Source organism: Drosophila melanogaster, chromosome 3R (assembly GCF_000001215.4).
Source record: "Drosophila melanogaster chromosome 3R".
NCBI classification, from domain to species: Eukaryota; Metazoa; Arthropoda; class Insecta; order Diptera; family Drosophilidae; genus Drosophila; species Drosophila melanogaster.
Genome location: NT_033777.3, coordinates 31,879,662 through 31,902,846, shown reverse-complemented (window position 1 = coordinate 31,902,846; position 23,185 = coordinate 31,879,662). Strand labels below are relative to the sequence as shown.

General features: G+C 40.7%; 1 protein-coding gene across 25 annotated transcripts in view, besides 1 other annotated feature; it reads left to right on the top strand.

The window, feature by feature from the left end:
• The window catches only part of heph (hephaestus), a 168,534-nt gene that overhangs the window by 112,674 nt on the left and 32,675 nt on the right, over positions 1-23,185 (top strand). For 24 of the 25 annotated variants that reach the window (NM_001104524.3, NM_001170322.2, NM_001104522.3 and 21 more), the window contains one exon: positions 20,976-21,099. The exons of the other annotated variant lie outside the window; for it this stretch is intronic. In NM_001104524.3, the coding sequence (NP_001097994.1) occupies positions 20,976-21,099 (124 nt within the window). The remainder of the gene's footprint in view (positions 1-20,975; positions 21,100-23,185) is intronic. 25 annotated transcript variants of the gene reach the window in all.
• Positions 5,641-15,046: a mobile genetic element.

The following is a 23,185-nucleotide window of genomic DNA, read 5'->3' as shown; positions in this document are numbered from 1 at the left end:
CTTTTCTGCCCTTGTGTGCTGCGGTCATTACAGCGAATTGCGTTCGCATTTTCCGTGTGGGTGTGGAAGCCAGTGTGTGTTTTTATGGCTCCGCATGTGTCTACCCCCTCCGTCTGTCCGTTTTTAATTTTTCGCTGGTCATTTCCGTTTTTTGCTGGTGCCGCTGTCCATTATGTATCCTTTTTTCGCTCATCACTAAAATGGAGAAAACCGGGGTAATTCGGTAAGGGGTGCCAGGGAAAACCTGTAACAATGCAACGGTCAGTTGTCGGTTGGGAAATGGCCAATGTGGACCCTCCCACCTTTACGCTCAACTTTCGCAGGAATGGGTTGTTTCGCTTAAAAAATAATCGGCCAGCGAATGTCAGGCAACAGGGCACCGGTATTAACGATCAGCGATGGCACAAACACAAACAAATAACGCTAATTATGGGACTTATGGGCTGGTGATGCACCTTTTAAGCGGATTCCTTCTTAAATGCATTTTCCGGGAAAGCCGCTTTCCGTCCGCCCGTCACACAGGGCAAACACAATCAAAGCGCTTCAACAGGCTAATGAAGAGCAAATGCAAATGGCTCTACGTTTGCTCTCGTATCTCTCTTTCTGCGGCTCATTAATGCGCATAATCAAAGTGGCAAAGGCAGCCGCAACAGCAGCATCGGCAGAAACAGAAGCGGAGGCAGCAGCATATTTGTCACATGATTACCGTATCAAATAACACGCAGACACACGCACTCTGGCACTGGTTGACTGGGATTACACGACATGGAGACATGGCTAACCATTCTCCAACCTCGGTCCGATAGGATCTGCCAGTCTGCCGTCATAAAGCAAATTTCGCGTTTCGCAACTGAAAACCACAAGCACCATAATTTGGCACTATCCACAGTCGCCAGCGGTGCCGGTCGGGTTTTTGGTGCGGCGTTGGCCAAAGAAGCGTCCAACCATTCCATCACATTCACTCAGCCATCCATTCGGCAGGTGCACGTCGAGAAAAAGCGGAGTGAGAGTGCAGTGTATGTATGTATGTATGTATATGACTAGCACACTTATTTTTCCCCTTTTTGATTGAACTAATAGGGTATCATACGAATATCGTACAGTCAAATTAATATGTTAACATGCACTTTTTCTGCCAGTGCAGGCAGGCATCCTTTCATTCAGGACATCAGACAGAGAAAGCGGACAAAGACAGCCCGCAAGCGTGTGGCAATAGACAATGTCTATGCATATTTGTCATATGTGCAGACCCGGTTTGTGCGGTCCAAGCTCCATCCCTCTGCCTATGTACCTCTCCCACGCATACACGCACACAAGGACACACATGCTGCCAGAACTGAAATTGAAACTGTTTAGAGCTGTTGTGTGGGGTTGATTTTGGTCTTCGTGCTATGGGGTATGGGCTATGGCATGGCCTGGCAGGCAGATAATTTGCTTGAAAACCCATTTTCCGGTTTTTGGCTCTGTGCCCTGGCCTTCGTATTCCTGTTTTCCTCTGCGCTCGTGCCTGGCTTGCTTGACAACTAGTAGACAGTCTGTGATCACTGCCATATAGCTCAAAGGATCACTTGGTGTCGCCCAGAAAGATTTTTTGTTGTTGTTCCTCTACTTTTGGCACTATATGACCGCTATGAAATTCCTCTTTAATATGCGCCGCACATGTTTCGCGCTCTTAAAAAGCTCTTAGGACAAGTGCAGCTTTGTTGCTTTTACAACCAACAAACACACTTCCAATTGTCGCCGTACTTTGCTAGCAAAAAGTCATTGCCAAATGAAGCAGACCTTAAAATGTATGTCTTAAATATTACTACCCTTTTGTTTGTGATATGTAACATATACCGAAATCGGCCACATGTTATCGAAAAACTTTTTCTCCGTGTAGGAGACGTAGTGCCGCACATCAAACATGACCCAAATGTTGTCCGCCTCAGGAACACAGCACTTAACGGCATCGTTGCCTCGACTTAAGTAGTCACAGCGATGGTGAAAGGGGAGGGGACGAGATTACTGGGAGAGTAGACTAGTCACGGTTTCTGCTATTCCATATTCATAATTGCTAATGGAATATGCTGTGACAACCGCAATGATGACGAAGAGTGGCTGAGCCTCGTCGGTGATGATGGTGATTATGAGCAGCCCACTACAAAGTGTTTTGCCTGCCATATTTCCCTGAGCTGCTTGGACGATTCCTGGGAGAAATTAATTTGCGGCTTGCGAGACATTTGGCGCTGGCGTCTATTTACATTGTATATATTACGTATACGGCATACAACTGGGAAGCGGAGGTTATGTTTTCGTTGGACACAGCTGCCGGCGACTCCCCACTCCAAGGTGATTCTCAAAAATGTGGGCCAACTTCTAGGCGCCCGTCACCTGCAGCTATATTCACTTTTTTCCATTCACTTTTTGTCGTGTTCTCCTTTTGTTTTTGGTTCTACCTCTTGTGCTGCTGGCGAAGTTTTTGGTGGCTGGCTCTTTGTTAATTGGTTCAGTCACCTGTCTCTTGATCTGCCAGTCAAGCGCACACGACCCGTGGAGTCAATGGCAGCACCACCGCGCCCACTCTGCAGCCGTTGCCATCAAAGTAGCACCACAACCGGACGGATGGTCGAAGGCGACAGTGCCGCAGGAAAACACGGAGGAAGGAAGGAAAGAAGCCGGATCCTTGGGCTGCTCCATTTGCCAACCTGCGCAATGAACGTTTTAGATTACAATAGGTTAGGCCCGAGTCCAGGGTGGATTCTTGGCGAGCTGGGCACATTAGCCAGTGGTGGCTCGACCGCAAAGTTGGCGCGCCGCTCCGCCGTCCGTCGTTAACTTAATTGGCCATCACCACCCACTTTGCGGGTTTTTATGACAACGACGACGCTGTCGACCAACTTTAGCCGACGCCCGGAGTTAGAGCACCAAGAAACCACACCAACAGCACGCCGGCAAGTTCCGCTTTGTCGACGCGTCGACTGTTACATTTTTTGACATTTTTATTCAACATTTTGTGCTATTTAGGTGGTTGTTGCTGTTGCCTATGTTATATTCTATTTTCCCTGCTCTTTCGTTTTTGTCACCTGGTCATAATGTTGTGACATTGCCTACTTTTGAGAGCAGAGAACCGACGTTTATGGCTGGCCACGGTCTGGGAATTGGACTACAAACTGCACGGTCCGAAAAAGAAAATATTTTTTGTTCTACACACCATTTCCGGCTTTATTTTTGAATATTGGTCCAATAAAAGGTTTTTTTGTTTCGATTTTCCCAGTGTATCTGTCATTCTCGCTCGGTTGGCCCAGCTTTCTATTTTTTTGTGATTAATAGGTGTGTTAATGGATGTCATTTTGATGTTTCCGCCAGACGCATGTCCACGAAAAGAAGGCTTTCCTGGGCTATCCTTCTCTTTTCTGCCCCCTTACAATATTTGACCCTCACACTTCTGGGCGCTCGGTTTTATGTTTAATTTGAGCATTTCTCGCTAATTTTTAAGGCTCGTCATTAAATGTAGATAATTTTTTATGCCCTTCCTCTGGTCTTGCTCTGTCCATTGCCATTCATTTACAATTTCTATGCCTAGGTTTATGACCCGCCCCTTTTTGTTGGGGCGTCGTAAAAGCGAAAATGTAACGAGCTGTCGTCACGAGCGTGTTGCAAGTTGGCCGAATGGCAGAACCGAATGCCCGAGTTGTTAAAGCCTTTTATTTGCCGTTGTAGCCAAATCGTTTAGGTATATCGCTGTCCCCTTTTTAATTACTTGCAAGTTCGTATTTAAAGTGCTTCAAAAAATGGTCAACGGCCGAAAAAGAATAGTCGGAATGGTCGCTTTAAAAATATGTCCTTGTTGGTGAACAAGGCATAAAGTGCAACATGTTTTTGCCCACCATCGGCCACGCCCCATGCTTTTTATTGCCTAACGCCCATGGCTGCGCTTGCATATATGCAGATTGCCCGATGTTGCAGCAGGCGCGCAGTAATCGATATGTAAACATGCGAGTTTGCGTTTCGAATGCAAAGGGGTTGGGGGTAAAGTCGAAGGGTTGGGTAGGGGTGTACAAGTTTAGAAGCAAACACGCCGACAAACCAAAAAACAACAAGGAAGGAGCAGCGACGGCAACAAGCTGCAATCGTTGTGGCATGCAACATGTTTTATATATAAATCAATTACTTACCAAACATGACGCGAACGCAAAATGGAGCAGCGAGGAGATTGTCCGGGGTGTAGCATGCAGTGGATTTATTGGCTTGAAAGCGTGAGTCCTTGTGTATTTGTGCCACTCGGCTTTGGCATGTGTTGCAAGTCCATTAAAGTTATTCAAATTGTTCAAAAATTTGATTAATTTGCAATCGCGTCGAGTTCCGGGACGCAGAGACACAACTAACTTCGTTATGTCAGCGCCCTTTCAATTCGTTGTGAAATGTTTGCAAATAAATCTTTAAGCCTAGCCGCACAAATTTAACAAGGCAAATCTAATTACACTCCCCTAATAATAATTGAACGATGGGTACCCCGAAAATTAGAATCAACCGAAATAAAAATTTAAATTGACGCCAACGATTTTAGGGTTGGGGGCTGTGGGAAAATCCTCGGGACTGAAATTTGTCAACGAAATTTTCGACCAAGAATTGATATAAATGTCTGACCCAGAGGCTGCCTGCTGGCCCGGCAAATAATGTGCTAAATAAATTGCGAAAAATTACATAAAATATTTAAGCGCATTCAAGTGTGGCGCTATAAAAAATGGCGGGGCATTAAACATGTTTTTTTCCGCGATGGGCTACCAAGTGAAAGCAAAGCGAGCGGCAAATGGCTGCCGGAGAAAGCAGGGAAGGTAGAATACAGCACGGAAAGGGAAGTCGGAAAATATAGCCAAACAAAGGAAGGGACAGACAAGGATAACAGCCAGCAGCAAACAAATTATTTGAACATATAGCCTTCAGGCAAATAGCTGCCTGAATATTAGACATTTGAGAATTGGCATGGCGAATTTTTGCTCATTGACTTGCAACCCCAACAACAATGCTGGCGCCTGCCATGCAAATGTGGGGAGCGTGTTGTCTCTCGGTGCCGACACTCTTTAAAGTCGGGCAGACAGAGAATAAGCCAGAATGTTTGCACACCGTCGTTTCCTCCCAGACCCAGACGCTTTTAATGCATTTTTTATTGGACTGCTGCCGCACAAAACGACAAGCAAATAGAGAAGGCCATAAAAATAAATAAGGCACAGCACTTGGATGGGGTGGGATGTGTGGGTGTGGACTTTTCCCAGCCCATATCAACACCCATGAACCCTCTGGCGAAACGCGAGCGCAGCATATTTTTGCTATTGCCAGTGTCCAGCCGCCATAAATTTCATTGCTATTGAATTTTGTATGACCCCGGGAGCGGGTCGTGGCTCTTGGGTCAGCTCTCCATACGTGCTTCGTGACCGCTTTAAATAGGTATAATTTATTTTAAAAGATTCCCTCAACACGCCGCCCGCGTACAGAAGGCCATAATACTTCTTTGTATTTGGCAACAGCGCCCAAGAGGAGGAGGGGGAGAATCAATATCCAGAAAAGATTTATGTCGCCCGGTAATCGTTGCTAAGGTCAGGACCAGAATCTTTGACTTGCCTCATTAGAAATGCCAAACGGCGAATGCTTGTCATTTGCATATACAGCTGTGTTCAGAAAAATAGCAGTGCGAAGGAAACTAAGTAATACAAAGATATTTTTCCATGTCCCTTTTCGGAATCGACTTTTTATCCCACTTATTTTTGTTAAATGGAATGTGTAGATAGGGAAAAAAAGAAAATCCGGTTAGTTTTTCTTGTTATCCTTTTTTTATTTACATTCTTGAGCAAAATCACAACTTTTAGGCTGTTCATAAGAATAGCAGTGTCTGGTTTTGACCAACGTAAAGTCCCGAAATTGTCAATATTTTCTAAAAAGTGAGTTTGGTTAAGTTAATTAGTATATTTAAAAGGGCAATAAATTAAAAAAAAAATTTTAAATTATATTTTAGTGGGTGGAGGACAGCACTGCTCCCAGGAGAAAAAAATGTTAATTCTTAAGCTTAGAAAGGAAGGAAAAGCATATAAGGACATTCAAAAAACTCTTGAATGTGCTGCCAAAATGGTATCCAATACCATTAAATATGAATGGAAGCCCGAAAACCGTGGTACCAAACGTAAAACCACAGAGATAGAGGATCGACGCACAGTGTTCACACATGAACACGAATATATTTAAAGACTTACAATTTTGGGCTCCGTTCATATCTTATGTAAATGAATCGAGAGCGATAAATTATATTTAGGATTTTGTTATCTAAGGCGACATGGGTGCATTGCTCAAAAACATGTAATTTAAGTGCACACTACATGAGTCAGTCACTTGAGATCGTTCCCCGCCTCCTAAAATAGTCCCTTAGTGGGAGACCACAGATAAGGTCCTCGCCGCTCAAGATAGGCAGATGTGCCCGAGCGTGGGACCTCGATAAGGCGGGGACTATTTACGTAGGCCTCTGCGTAGGCCATTTACTTTAAGATGCGATTCTCATGTCACCTATTTAAACCGAAGATATTTCCAAATAAAATCAGTTTCTTACAAAAACTCAACGAGTAAAGTCTTCTTATTTGGGATTTTACATTTGGTCAATCGAGCCTTTAATCGACTCTGCAGTTTCCCCCTACCAAAGGTAAGGGACTCAGAGAAAGGCCAGCTCCTTTAAGCATTGCTAAGTTAATCTTGCAGCTAAAGGTAGCAAAAATAAGTGACTCTTGTTTCCCCCTACCAAAGGTAAGGAACAGAGTATAAATATAAAAAGCAAAAAGATACAAAAGAATCTTTTATGTTTTAAAACAAGCACCTTATAGTCTATAGCTAAAGGTTGCTTTGTGTACCATTATAAATTGTGGTAAGGCGTGCTTGAGGCCATACATCAGCAATTGTGAAATTAAAAAGTGCATAACGTGCCTTATAAATGCTGTAATAGCATTAAATCAGCTCAAAAAGAGAGTGCAGTGTATATGCCAAAAGAGCATTAATTAAATAAAAAGTGCCTGAAAACAGTGCCTTATAAATGCTCTAATAGCATTAAATCAGCTCATAAAGAGAGTGCAGTGTATATGCCAAAAGAGCATAAATGCCAAAATAAATGGCTAAAAAACAAAAAATCTGACTGGACTACAAAAATAATAAAACGTGCAAAAAAAAAAAAATCATCTTTAAACATCGACGGAGCCTTAAAGAAGAGAAGGAAGTCAAATTCAAAGGAGCCTCTACCAGCAGCAGAAGCAGCAACAACAGCAGCAGCAGAAGCAGCAACAGCAGTAGCAACAGCAGCAACAACAGCAGCAACAGCAGCAGCAACAACAACGACATCAGCTAAGTCAAAACAAGAATTTTCTGTTTATCCAAACACACATATATATATAAATACATATAAAATACATATACACGTACTATATATATTAAGAAATTACAAAAAATTTTCAAAATGATGTCAGAAAAGACTATTCAATTCCTTAAGAAGCAGTCCGAAATTATTTTGGAAATTAGAAAGTTGGAAGTAAAACCAACATTAACAGATGTAGAAATTCTAAAATTAAATGAGCTTCAAAAATGTTTCATTGCTAATCATAGCAATTTGTTAAAGATCGGCGTTGTCGATCATGAATATTTTAACGCGAAGCAGTATGATTTAATAATGATGGTGTTAGAAAAAATTAAAAATAAAAATGAAAAAATTAAGGGCGAGTCGGTAGAAAACACTTTCCCTAAATCAAACACTGTCCCTAAATCAAACCCTCCCCCTACATTAAACCTTGAAATGCGTGGTCACCCTGAAAAAGAGGGTATAGCACAAAACAACGCTTTAAAAGTAGAGCAGGCATTTCGTAATAATGTTGGCCAATTTCGAGTATATCTAGAAGATACGTCTAAACTAATAGACAGTAGTCCAGATTTCCTTAAAATAAGGAAAAATAAAATTGAATTTTTATGGCATAAAATAGATAACCTGATTGAACAGGTGAATAGTCATTTTGAGAGTTCGCTATTCGAAGAAGAAATTAGCGAACTTGAATTTGACAAACAAAATATTCTTACAGCCATTAATAGTCGACTCAGTGGCACAATAAATAAAGCTGAAATGTCGACGGTTGTTAAGGCGGAGGAGTTACCAACCCTGCCTAAAATACAGATTCCCACCTTCTTTGGTGATTCCAAAGAATGGGATCTTTTTAATGAACTCTTTACAGAGCTCATACATGTGAGAGAGGATCTCAGTCCTTCTCTCAAATTTAATTATCTAAAGTCAGCATTAAAAGGAGAAGCCAGAAATGTGGTTACTCATTTACTGCTCGGCTCTGGAGAAAATTATGAAGCCACTTGGGAGTTTTTGACCAAGCGATATGAGAATAAAAGAAACATATTCTCAGATCATATGAATAGGCTTATGGATATGCCAAATTTAAATTTAGAATCCAATAAGCAAATAAAGACATTTATTGACACGATTAACGAGTCAATTTATATTATAAAATTAAAGGCACAATTACCAGAAGATGTGGATGCAATTTTCGCTCACATAATTCTTCGGAAATTCAATAAAGAATCACTCAATTTATATGAAAGCCATGTTAAAAAGACAAAAGAAATACAGGCACTTTCTGATGTCATGGACTTTTTAGAGCAAAGGCTCAATTCTATATCATCATTCTCACAGGAAGTAAAACCTGTAAAGAAAATGATTAATAATAACAAGAATAAAAATTATAGTGACAATTGTGCATATTGCAAACTACCAGGGCAATTATTTAATTCAATGCCATAAATTTAAAATAATGAATCCAGCAGAACGGTCTGACTGGGTAAGAAAAAATGGGATTTGCCTAAGATGTCTGAGGCATCCGTTCGGTAAAAAATGTATAAGCGAGCAGCTTTGTTCGACATGTCGTAAACCTCACCACACGTTACTTCACTTTGCAGGTCATAATCCAGAAAAAGTGAATACGTGTAGAACAACAGGTCAAGCCTTGTTGGCCACGGCCTTGATTCAAGTAAAGTCGAGGTATGGAGGCTTTGAACAATTAAGAGCATTGATTGATAGTGGCTCTCAAAGCACAATTATTTCAGAAGAGTCTGCACAGATTCTAAAATTGAAAAAATTTCGGTCTCATACTGAAATAAGTGGAGTATCTTCCACAGGAACGTGCATCTCCAAGCACAAAGCGGTTATTTCGATAAGAAATTCTCCGAAAAATTTAGAAATTGAAGCAATTATTCTCCCAAAACTTATGAAGGCACTTCCAGTCAACACGATTAATGTTGATCAGAAAAAATGGAAGAACTTTAAATTAGCCGACCCCGATTTTAATAAACCGGGTCGCATTGATTTAATCATTGGAGCAGACGTATATACTCACATTCTGCAAAATGGAGTTATAAAAATAGACGGTCTCCTTGGGCAAAAAACTGATTTCGGGTGGATAGTTTCTGGATGTAAAAAATCCAAAGGAAAAGAAACCATTGTAGCCACAACAATAGAAATAAAAGAGTTAGATCGCTACTGGGAAGTGGAAGAAGAAGAAAAAGATGATATCGAGTCTGAAATCTGTGAAAATAAATTTATCAAAACGACAAAAAAAGATTCAGATGGGCGATACATTGTGTCAATTCCATTCAAGGAGGATGTCACCTTAGGAGATTCAAAGAAACAAGCGATAGCTCGTTACATGAATCTGGAGAAAAAACTAAAAAGAAATGAAAAACTTAAGGTTGACTACACTAAATTCATGAATGAATACATGGATTTAGGACACATGATTGAAGTGAGTGATGAAGGCAAATATTTTTTACCGCACCAGGCAGTGATTAGAGATTCAAGCCTTACGACCAAATTGAGAGTAGTTTTTGATGCTTCAGCAAAAACTACGAATAACAAAAGTTTGAACGACATAATGTGGGTTGGGCCACGAGTTCAAAAAGATATTTTTGACATTATTATTAAATGGAGAAAATGGGAATTTGTTGTTTCGGCAGACATTGAAAAGATGTACCGACAAATTAAAATAGATAATAATGATCAAAAATATCAATATATTTTATGGAGAAATTCTCCAAAAGAAAAAATTAAAACATATAAATTAACCACAGTCACTTACGGAACTGCATCTGCACCATATTTGGCTACCAGGGTTCTGGTAGATATTGCAGATAAATGTAAAAACCAAGTTATTAGTGCAATAATTAGGAATGATTTCTATATGGATGACCTAATGACTGGAGCTGATTCGGTAGAAGAAGCTAATAAATTAATAACATTAATTCCCCATGAATTGCAGAAAGTTGGATTCAACTTAAGGAAATGGATTTCCAACAATTCCAAAATATTAACCACTGTGGAGGACACAGGGGACAATAAGGTTCTCAATATTATCGAAAATGAATGTGTTAAAACTTTAGGACTAAAATGGGAACCTCAAAAGGATTTATTTAAGTTCAGCGTAAATTGTAATGATGAATCAAAAAATATAAATAAGCGCGTTGTGTTATCAACGCTAGCAAAAATATTTGATCCGTTAGGATGGTTGGCACCAGTCACGGTTTCAGGAAAACTTTTTATTCAAAAACTTTGGATAAATAAAAGTGAATGGGATCAGGAATTATCCATAGAAGATAAAAATTATTGGGAAAAATATAAAGAAAATTTATTATTGTTAGAGAATATTCGAATCCCAAGGTGGATTAATTCAAACAGTTCTTCAGTCATTCAGATTCACGGATTTGCGGACGCCTCCGAAAAAGCATATGCTGCAGTAGTCTATGCTAAAGTAGGACCTCATGTTAATATAATAGCTAGCAAAAGTAGAGTCAACCCTATAAAAAATAGGAAGACAATTCCCAAACTCGAGCTGTGTGCAGCTCACCTGCTTAGTGAATTAATCCAAAGACTAAAAGGATCAATTGACAATATAATGGAGATCTATGCTTGGAGTGATTCCACGATTACCTTAGCATGGATTAACAGTGGTCAAAGTAAGATCAAATTTATAAAAAGAAGAACGGATGACATTCGGAAATTAAAAAATACTGAATGGAATCATGTTAAGTCAGAGGATAATCCAGCAGATTTAGCATCCAGGGGAGTGGATTCTAACCAGTTGATCAACTGTGATTTTTGGTGGAAAGGTCCGAAATGGCTAGCAGACCCAAAAGAACTTTGGCCTCGGCAGCAGTCTGTAGAAGAACCTGTCTTAATAAATACGGTATTAAATGACAAAATAGATGATCCTATTTACGAATTAATAGAAAGGTATTCCAGTATAGAAAAACTTATACGTATAATAGCATACATAAATAGATTCGTGCAGATGAAAACAAGAAATAAAGCCTATTCATCAATTATTTCAGTAAAGGAGATAAGAATAGCGGAAACAGTTGTTATTAAGAAACAACAAGAATACCAGTTTAGGCAAGAGATAAAGTGCCTTAAAATCAAAAAGGAAATCAAGACAAATAATAAAATATTGTCATTGAATCCATTTTTGGACAAGGATGGGGTTCTAAGAGTTGGAGGAAGATTGCAAAATTCCAATGCAGAATTTAATGTTAAACATCCAATCATTTTAGAAAAATGCCACCTAACAAGCTTATTAATAAAAAATGCTCATAAGGAAACATTGCATGGAGGGATAAACCTAATGCGAAACTATATCCAAAGAAAGTATTGGATTTTCGGGTTGAAAAATTCGTTGAAAAAGTATTTAAGAGAATGTGTAACGTGTGCAAGGTATAAACAAAATACAGCTCAGCAAATAATGGGTAACTTGCCAAAATATAGAGTGACGATGACATTCCCGTTTCTTAATACTGGAATAGATTACGCAGGTCCTTATTATGTTAAATGTTCAAAAAATCGTGGCCAAAAAACATTTAAAGGATACGTTGCTGTATTCGTTTGCATGGCCACCAAAGCCATACACTTAGAAATGGTAAGCGATCTAACTTCAGACGCATTTTTAGCAGCACTCAGAAGATTTATTGCTAGACGGGGAAAATGTTCCAATATCTATTCAGACAACGGAACAAATTTTGTAGGAGCTGCAAGAAAATTAGATCAAGAGTTATTTAATGCAATACAAGAAAATATAACGATTGCAGCGCAGCTTGAAAAGGACAGGATTGATTGGCATTTTATTCCCCCGGCAGGACCTCACTTCGGAGGTATTTGGGAAGCTGGAGTTAAGTCAATGAAATACCATTTAAAGCGTATAATCGGCGACACTATTTTGACTTATGAAGAAATGTCAACTCTTTTATGTCAAATAGAAGCATGCTTAAATTAACGGTCAGGTACGGAACTTAAGGAGGTGTATACACTGTTAACAGCCAGGGGTTTATTCATCGACGATAAATTGATCATTAGTGCAAAAGTGCCTCTGTTTAGCAGGCATCCATCCAAATTGTTCAGGCTTATTCCGGTGCCAATTCGAAATGAAGATCGGATAATAATGGTGCATACAACGTCCGAATATTTAATTTATAATTTTGAGATAGATTCCTATCACATAATGACGGAAGCCACATTAAATCAATGTCAGAAATGGCAACTAAATAAGAGAATATGCAAAGGAAGTTGGCCCTGGAATTCAGCGAATGATAATGCATGTGAGATTCAGCCTCTAAAGCCAGATAAAGCGGCGAACTGCATCTATAAAACAGTAGTCGACTCTAAAAGTTACTGGGTAGAGTTAGAAAAGAAAAGTAGTTGGTTGTTTAAGGTTCCTGCGAATTCAAAAGTCCGTCTGCAATGTACTGGCTCTCAAATTGAATTGTTTGATTTGCCTCAGCAAGGAGTTTTAAGCATTGCGCCATATTGTACGGCAAGAACCGACGATAAAATTCTAGTTGCCCACCATAACATTCAGTCCGAAAGTGAAGAATTATTATCAACACCTTATATAGGAGAAGTTAGTGGAGTGCCGAAGATTATTTGGGATCCGCTGAAACTATCAATATTAAATCATACTGAGGAATTTGAACGATTGAATAATGAAATTAAATTTATGAAAGAGAACCATCAAAAATTGAAAGATTTACATTTCCATCATATTTCCGGACATGCTGGATTAATTATTGCTTTAATACTAATGATAGTATTAATAATATATTTCATACGGAAATGTGCTGTGCAACAAAGAATGCAAGCAATAACCTTTGCAGGTCCGTTGCCAGTACTATAAATATCAATAGTAAATAAACAATAAAATAATATAACAAATAAAAATATACAGTCCACTAATAGAAAATGTACTTCTACATAGAAAAAGCAAAATGTTTAAAATAAGTTAATTAAGTACAAATTGTTGAATTAAAAATAATATAAACCATAATTGTAATCCAATAAAATTAAAAGCCAGAAAAACTAGGCCCATTGAAATCTTAGTTGCAAAATAAATGAACATATATCAAATAAATACAGTCCACTACTGTTATAAATGCAACTAATATACTAATGTACATCTCAGCTTTGCTGGCCCTTTGGCAGAATGTTCACACATGAACACGAATATATTTAAAGACTTACAATTTTGGGCTCCGTTCATATCTTATGTAAATGAATCGAGAGCGATAAATTATATTTAGGATTTTGTTATCTAAGGCGACATGGGTGCATTGCTCAAAAACATGTAATTTAAGTGCACACTACATGAGTCAGTCACTTGAGATCGTTCCCCGCCTCCTAAAATAGTCCCTTAGTGGGAGACCACAGATAAGGTCCTCGCCGCTCAAGATAGGCAGATGTGCCCGAGCGTGGGACCTCGATAAGGCGGGGACTATTTACGTAGGCCTCTGCGTAGGCCATTTACTTTAAGATGCGATTCTCATGTCACCTATTTAAACCGAAGATATTTCCAAATAAAATCAGTTTCTTACAAAAACTCAACGAGTAAAGTCTTCTTATTTGGGATTTTACACACAGTTAGAGCAAAGCCTATCCTTTTGCATCCTCTAGGGACATAAAGTCTGAGCTGAACTTGGGAATCAGTGACGTTACTATTCGGAGACGACTACTGAATCAAAATTTCAGTGCGAGGAGTCCACGAAAGGTTCCCCCACTTAGCCCAAGGCTTATTCAGGCAAGGTTTACCTTCGCTAAAACCTACCGAAACTGGCCAGTCTGCGAATGGCGTAATATCCTTTGGACTGATCGGTCAAAAATAGCGCTATTTGGTGGAACTGGTTCACTACAGTATATCTGACGACCTCCAAACACGGAGTACCACCCAAAACACCCACTGAAGACTTTCAATCACGGTGGACCTAAAATCCTGGTATGGGCTTGTTTTTTTTACAATGGTATGAGTCCATAACATATGATTTATGGTATTATAGACCAAAACGAATATGTAAATATACATAGTGATGTCTTACTGTAATATTCTGAATATAACATGCCCTTAAAATGGACATTCCAACAGGATAATGATCCGAAACGCAGATGCAAATCGGCTAAGAATAGGTTCACCGAAAATAGAATAGATGCAATGCCGTAGCAAGCACCATCTTCTGATTTAAACCCGATTGAAAACCTGTAGGGGGGGATATTAAACAATATGTGTCGAAGAAGTCCCCGACGTCTAAGGCTCAGATTTGGCAAGTTGTACAGGATGCATGGGCAAAAATTCCTCCCAAACGTTGCCAGGACCTGGTGGACTCCATGCCGCGTGGATGTAAGGCTGTGCTGGCTAACAAAGGCTATCCAGCCAAATATTAGGCCCTAATTAACATTAAAAAGAAAAACTAAGTTTCAAGTTGAATTTTGTTACAATTTTTTCATAGCACTGCTATTTCATTGAACACCAGAATTTCTGCCTATTATGTTGTTTTAATCTATATTTTCGAAACTATTGAAGAAATAAAAGTGAAATATTTTTTTTTAAATTGTTTGAAATTTAATACCTATTGATATTATAAAAAAAATTTCCCATTAAAACTGTAAATCATAGGTATTTTTTATCTTAAACTCTCAAGTCCAAAGCACTGCTATTTTTCTGAACACAGCTGTATACACATACTTCCAGCACACGCATGTCTAACTTTTTCCTCGCTGCGAACAAGGGGTACCAGGGTATGCGAAAAATAACTTGAAATCGAAATGAATGATTGACTTTTGAATGCTTTATTTTAAAATTGGTTCCCAATCACCATATTACTAAACATAAAAATCTGAGTCGTTTTGTCCGATTTTGTACCATAATACCAATCCTACAATATACTATATTATTGTATATTGTTGTGTACTACGACCATGAACGCGGCACTAGCAAATGTAAAAACCTTTGTTGTTATGTTAGCTGCTTTTGTGTCTTTCTTACTGCAAATATATAGAGTCGCATTACAGGCGAGAGTGAATATCCTAATAGACATCAGAAGTCGCGTGGCGCGGGGAGCAAATAAAAAATTGCCAAAACTTTCGGTCGTGCGTAAAGTGTGGAAAGTGGTGGCGCGCGCGAGCAGGGAAATATCAATGAAATTGTCATACACGAGTAAGTGCCCAGAAATAAAGACGGAAAAAGGGAGTCAACGCCAGAGAAAAACGTCTGCCTACCTTTGAGGGCACGGGGAGTTTTTCTTCTAAATTTTCTGTCAGAATCGTGAGTCAACAGTCGCGCAGCGCAGAGCAAAACAGAACAGTCAGTGGCAGACAGTAGTAGATACAGACACTCAGATACTCGAGGAACACATGTTTTGAATAATTTATGCGGGCGGGCGCTCGCAATGTGTCCGCCAGGAGTTTCCCTCAGTCCTACCGGCTTTCCCCCAAACCAATTGCTTGGCACTAGGCCAGGCAAAGTTTTTTGCACTTTCGCACACGGAAAAGTGTGGGGAAAAAGGTGATAAATGCATAAGCAGGAAAACTTTTGCGCCTCCATTGCTTTCCTTTCGATTTTGCTTTGTATAGAATGGAATGGAGTGAAGTGGAGTGGAGTATACTAATAGCGAAATTGCTACAAATCGTTTTGGCCAAACTTGCACAAGTTCATTTTACCCACTCACACAGACACGTGCTGTAGCTGGAGTCATTTTTTTCTCGCCTTTCGACATTCTAATTTAGCTTCGCTTCAAATATTTATGCAAACAAATTGAAATAAAAAGAGTTCCCGGCTCTCAGAAGCAATAAAAGCCAAAGCGTAAATATTTAGTGGTATTCAGCTGGCAGCTCTTCTATATATGTATGTGCTTCTAGATAAATTCCCGTCATTTCCCCTTCTTAATAGAGAGGAAAAATATGAAATAAAGTGGCTTGGAGGAGCTAGCTCTTAGATACGAGTATTTCATATTAAACTTGAGCTCAGCCAGTAGTGACTCTTTCTTGTTGCTGTGGTTTCGGTACTCCTCCTCCGACTTTTGTGGCTGGAGTTTAGCACGAACCGCAGCTGTTACACTTTGGCGGCATTTTCATATAATTTATTGCCTGGAGTCGGCAGGTGGGTTAGGTGGTTTAGTCCGGGACTGGTGAACTGAGTAGGGTTTTAGTCCCATATCTGTATCTGTGGCCGCAGCTACAAGTTGCGTTTATCATCTGACAACTGGCTAACAAATAGCGCTCTAGTTGGATTGTGGGGTTGTTCGGTGGTTGTCTCATTTTGACTTTTAATTAGAATTTATTGAATGCTTGGCAGACATCTTTAAAGATATCTTAAAGCATCATCAGGATAGAATCTCCACATTCGCCTTGCTGAAACAGATGCTTCTCCCCCTGCATGAGCGGTATCAATAATTGTTTTTTCAAAAGAGGGTTGAGCTGGAGGTCTACCGGAGATTGCTGCTTTGTTATGGCTGCAGTTTTCCGCTGTTGTTATTTTTACCTACATATGCATTTTTTGCCGCCATTCGCAGCGACATCGTGGTCCTTTACCATTCACCCCCATATGGCATCATCATCACCATTATCAATGATGGCAGCGGTGTAGGGAAGGAGACTATCGAACATCAATGAACCGATTCGTTGCCGTAGCGGAAATATTCAGTCGTATCTGTGTCGTAAGCAAAACAAACAATCATATACAGTTCGTGTCAAAAAGATAGTATTAGTCAGCCGTGTACAATTACTTATCAATTGATGTTAAGTAATGCAGCTCTTTATACAAATGAAAAATGTTAGGAGCTCACATAACTTAAGGCATTTCTGGAAATCTTAGATTGTTTGAAATTGAAACAATAAAACTAGTAGCTTTGCCTCTTTTTGGGACGTTGGTGTGTTGTACAGGTAGTCAGACAAATCGAAAAGCCTTTAATCGACAGCAACATATTCGATTTTAATATTCATATGCCGTCGTCATAAATTCATGACAAAGACAGCAGGAGCAATGCCACATATGACGGCGTTGATATTGAGCGACTTTTTTCTTCCCCCTATTTGGACATACCCACAACTTAATGCAGAAAAATTGTGGAAAAATCGCGAGTCATGGACATAGCCACTGCTCATTATGTAAGAGAGCGGCTCTCTTTTAATTTGGCAAATTTTTCGTGTCTAGGCGACTCTGTCCAATTTTCCAGCATGGCAGTAATAATAGTGTAGTGCTTATATCATTTTGCTCGCTCTCAATTACACAACTTCTGTGTGTACTCAGCTTTTCAGCTTTGCTCCTTTTTAAAGCGTCTTCGAGTAGAAAATCGCATATGAGCCTCTTGTGGGAAATTAAACAACAACAACCCCTAAGAGCCAAACATGGCTGGGTCCAAGGGATGGACAAATATGGATGGGGAAATGTTTGAAAGCACTATACGTGGCAGATTCTCCTAAATCAGGGATAAAAATTTGGACAAAGGTAGCTTGAAAATCATCTTAGAAATTTAGTATTTACATTTTTGCGGAACTACGCTATAACAATAGAATTGCAACTACAACAAAAAATGGCAAAAATGGATTCAATTATAAATTTGCTTAAAATTAAAAAAGAACTGGACTTTTTTTTCAGTTTATGAATTGCTCATTACAGCCACAAGGAAGGGAACGAAGGGTTTTTGCTCTCTTCTGATGGCGCTGACACCCTTGCATCCGTCCCGTGCTCCCTTCTCGGAGTCCGTCAGCGTTGCAGACTTCAAAAACTTAACCGTTAGGCATATGCGTGATTATCTTTCTTTTGCTGTGTCGGACCAAACAGGAACGGCAAGGGCGATGTTCTTCGAGCGCCGAGCGATGGGAGGTAGCAACCCTCTGTGGCGACAATTGCGCGCTGACCCAGTTACCCGGCAACAAAGGCGGAAGCAAAGGAAACATGCTGAAAGAGAGACAGGAGGGGCTGAAAAGGCACATGTCATCATTGAAATCAGTGAGTGCCCAACTGCCCACGCCCTCCGGCAACGGGGCGTTGCTCATGAACAGAGTGAAAAGAGGGGGGAAAATGAGTGGAATGAGGGGCTGAGGCGGTGGTGATGATGCTGGGAAATTCATTAAAATAGCACAGAGGCGATCCAACAATGAAACGGTCCACTTGGGTTCCTGTCTTTTGCTCCTGTTCCCCCTTTAGGAAAATGGACAGCAGCTTATCGTCCTGGCCATATGTGCCACACATTTTCCCGCACATAGGAAAGGAAAGGGTACACACACACTGCTACTAATCAAATATTTAGCATACTTTTTAGAAAGCATATTAAAATAACATTTCCGGTCAGCTTGGCAAAAAGGAAATCGTCGCACAGTCCGCACCCAAACAGCGGCAGAGGGCATTAGCCAGACTTTCTGAACCGTGTAATGCACACTGGCGCACACACGGTCAACAATATCCCGTTGAGAGTCGGCAAATCCCTGTAGCATGCCAGGCAGCTGGCACTTGGGGAGCGTTAATGTGCCATAACGAATGCATTAGAGACTCGTACTACGTAAGCGCAGTTAGTTGGCAACTCTTCAGTGGGCGGAAGGGCGTTTAAAATTTAATTACCTCTGCACAGGCTCAGAGCCTCTTTGGAAAGAAAACCAATATGCATTTCTCCAATAAAGTAAACTAAAAAGAGCTCCAAAAAGTGAACTACCTCCTTTTCGGGCAACAAAAAGTATGCTACGAAATACATGTTAAGCACAAGCAGAACAACGAAAGTAAGCATCTTGTGCTGATATCATTGCTCGTCCCACACGCATTCCTTCCTCTCGCACAACGGCTATCACGCACAACGGCTATCACGCACACATGCAGACAGTGAACTTCCGCTTTCGTTTTTTTGTTGTCGTTTTTTTTGTGTGATATTATCAAGTGAAGTGCTTTTGCGGTTCTCGCTGCTGCCTTTGTCCATTGCATACCGCTCTCTCGTTTCCACCGCTACCCACACACGCGTGAGTGGTGTGGTCTCTGGCTTATTTTATTATTCCTATTACCACATGTTGTTTTTGTATTTAAGCTAATTCCTTTATGTGTACGGCTATGGGTGGGTGTATATAAAACGTGCTGCCACATAAAAATAAAAAACCACAGCAACAAATAGCAAATAACAAATAAAGCACAACAAAAGCAGCACCCAGCAGGCAAAAAGCAAATAAGCTAAGCTAAAGCAAAGCAAAAGCGAAAGCGCGCAGCATGATAAGCCAAGTAGCGAATTCAAGCGTAGTCAGCATTGATAGCTAGCTGATGATGGGACGGGAATGGAGATGTAGCACGGAGCATAGAGGTGCCTACTTCACACAAAATTACCCTTTTCAATTTGTGCGGTGTGCAGACTCCTCCTCCTTACATCCCTCCCGCCTCCCCTTCATCACCAGCTCCCGTTTATTGACTTTTTGTCATTGCCGCTAATGCATAGCAGCAGAAAGTGAACAAGCACACCCTCACCCACCCACTTCCACAGAGGCACGGCCACCAACACACGCATCCTGCTCAGCACAATACAGTCGGAATCCACATTAGTAGTAGCTGTAGCAGTAGCAGCTTTATTTTTATGGGGCGCATTACATTTAATGTTTGGCTTAACTCGGTTACTCTCGATGCTCTCTGGGAATCCGACTCCGGCTCTGCGTGTGATTCAGATTCCCACACTGCTAGAAATAGGCCAGTTGGACATGAGTGTTGGTATACCAAACATTGTTAATACAGACTGGACGATGCCATGACTAAACGCTTGAAAGGGAAATTTTCATTTAAAATTGTAAGCTAGGTAAAAAAAATTTGTAAAAACACAATTTTTTGTAAAGTGTGGATGTTCGCTTCTATGGCTGCTGCTTCAACTTTTGCTCCTGGTTTGGCATTGACTCTTTGTGTTAGTGCGGTAATTAAGTGTCACATGTAATTACAATACACTCATGTGCTTTGTAATTAGAGTTTAGCGCTGCAATAAAGCACGAAAAAAGCAAACGGAGAGCAGAAAGAGGAGCAACAATGTGCCAACTGCTTAGCGGACTAATTCAAATTAACATTTTCCATGAATTTTTTTACAAGTAACCAAATGGGAAACAGTGGATTTTATTTTTATGCAGCTGCGGCTATGTAAACTTCGCTGGTCAGAGAATAGCTGAGTAAACACTGGAAAGCGATTAACTGCAGTCCGCTTGGCACAATAATTTCCACTTACCCACTTTTCTTGTTGACTTCAACCAAACTGGAGAACCAAACCTAAACAAAATCCCTGAGCTATGCAAATCCTTTGCGAGGTGGGCGGAAGTGGGTCCAAAGAATCTCTAATTTATTTAGCTTGCGTAAATATTAAATATTTATATTGTTCTCTCTCTTTATTTTCTCTTTTTATGTACCGTACTCGTATACGTATATATATTCCTCATCTACTACAACTCCACTACTACTGAAAATAAACCATCTTCAACTTCTGTCTGTGCCTGCCCTGCCGCCTGTGCATCAACTACAAACTACAACTATATAAAAAATATTAACCAACTGCCTGTGCCTGTGCCTACCTGCTCCCGCATCTGAATATGATCCTGCATCTGCATTTGAAACTGCTCCCGCATCCTCACCTGTGCCTGAAACTGTGTATCTGAAAATCAGCGCGGAAGCGACGAACTTTTGAGTCAAGCAGCGGTCATGGCGCCCGCTTCCGACAATAACAATCAGGACCTGGCCACAAAGAAGGCCAAACTGGAGCCGGGCACTGTGCTGGCCGGCGGAATTGGTAAGTTTCAGCTCTATCCTCTTTTATCTGTGTCTGCCTATCCTCTCTACCTCTCTCTCTTTCCCTCTCCGGCTTACCTTTGCATTAACCTTGCCTTTCCTTTTGTCTTGGATTAAAACCCTGCCTTTACGTCTCCCGTCCCCTGAGCGACGCTTGCATTAAGTGCATTTACAGCCATGGTCTTGGGCCCAGTTGGGGTTTGTCTGCCAATTAACCACGCCCACTGGGACAATATTGTACACTGAAAAACGCGTTTACCATAACTGACCGAAAAACATGCTATATAGAAATAAAAAGAATTTAGAAATCTTTAAATTTTTCAGAAAAGAAAACATATTGTAAATGGTGAAAGTACTGTCGCCCTCTTATTTCGGTGGTGTAGTTTCTGTTAAGTTGGCTTGTGGGTGGTCCCAGTGCAGTATTAGGCTTAAGCCTTCAACATTGGCAACAAAGTCGCCTGGCCACTTGAGTACCCCTATTGAAGGCAAGCGCGCTTTGATGGCTATAGCCAATTAACCTACTAATTAGCATGGAAACAAGTCAACAGCGAAAATATTTGGTTCGTCCCTTTTGTGCTGCCGGAAAATTATTACGGGAAAAATGTTTGGCGTCCGCGCTGACTGGCTACACACTGTGTCGACACATTAATTAGCCGCCCACACCACCCACACACGCTTAGCCGGTACGAGTATCGCCCTGTATATGCCGCCGCAAAGTAATAAAGCTAATCAAAAACCGCACACCAAGCCGTCAAAACCATAGTGAACCGAAACCAGCAGAATGAACCACACATTAGGCAAATATTTGACGGGTTCGTAGGCACCCCGCCAAAACTGGATTTGAAAGCCAATACCTGCCCACAAAAATTCAGTGAGCCACAAAATGATTGCCAATGCAAACAAATCAATAGGCAACAATTTTCGCTGAAATTCAAAAGTAATCGACTGCTCTACCCGCCGATTGCGTTGCTTTTGTGTGAGCGAATTTAATTAACGCCATATGCAGGTGCTGTGCGTCGATATCCTTTTCGTGGGAGTTTTCAAAATGCTTTTGCAATTTAGCCGTAATTAAGAGCGTTCACCGCCGCCAGCAACATCGGTGGGTGAGTATGAGTGGGTGGTTACCACAAAGGGAGCACTTGAGCATTAGCCGCCAGACAGCCAAAGGTCACGCCAGGACAAGAGATGGGTGGACGGAGGACGAAAAAAGGGTTGCGAAAGGATCGGCAGCCTGTAAATGGCAATCGGCTGAGAGCGAAAAAATGTACGCAAAAAGCGGAAGCATAATATTTATTTATTACTTTACAAAGGACTTTTCTATTAATTAAAAAGCAACAAGCAGACACCCGCACACGCACAGAGAGGAAGGCAGTTAGCGGTTCGCCTTTCACCCCCTCTACCGTCTGCCATTGTTCGACGGTCGATGCAGACGACTACTTTGACCCAACGGCATTTTTGCGGCCATGGCCCGACTACACCTATTGGACGCCTCCCACCTGCGGCCATTTTAATTTTCCACGTAAAGTTCTTGTGCAAACACACACACACTAACACACATGCCGCATTTTGTCCTTCTCCATTAAAGTCGCGCTTAAAGGAAGCAGGGTATTCGGTGAAGCAGGAATGAGAAAGGCTAGGTATCCAATGAATTCATTTTTGTGCTCACCTCTTAAATCTCTCCTTTCTCACACAAAGAGGCCATGCCGATGATGCCAAAAATAATAATAAAGGGAATTGCTAAATAAATGTGTAGAGACACTTTTATTACACTGCAAGACCCAATTCATGTCTAAGGGCTCGAGATTGACACAGAGCACAACAAAGACCAGACAAGTAAATAGCAGAAATCTAAAAAGCAACAATGAGCATTGTATGCCTCTGTGGTCGAGCCTTAGATAAACACACGCACTCCTCGGGTCAATTGTATCCAAGCGCCACTAAACCAATACATCGATATCTGGATTCGCACACACGCACGCTTCCCGTTTCCGTTACAAGAGCTTAGAAGGACATGCAACAAATTTTTCACGTAAATGTAATAAAAACACTTTGGCATGTGCAGCGCGTAGGAGGTGGAGATGCAGATC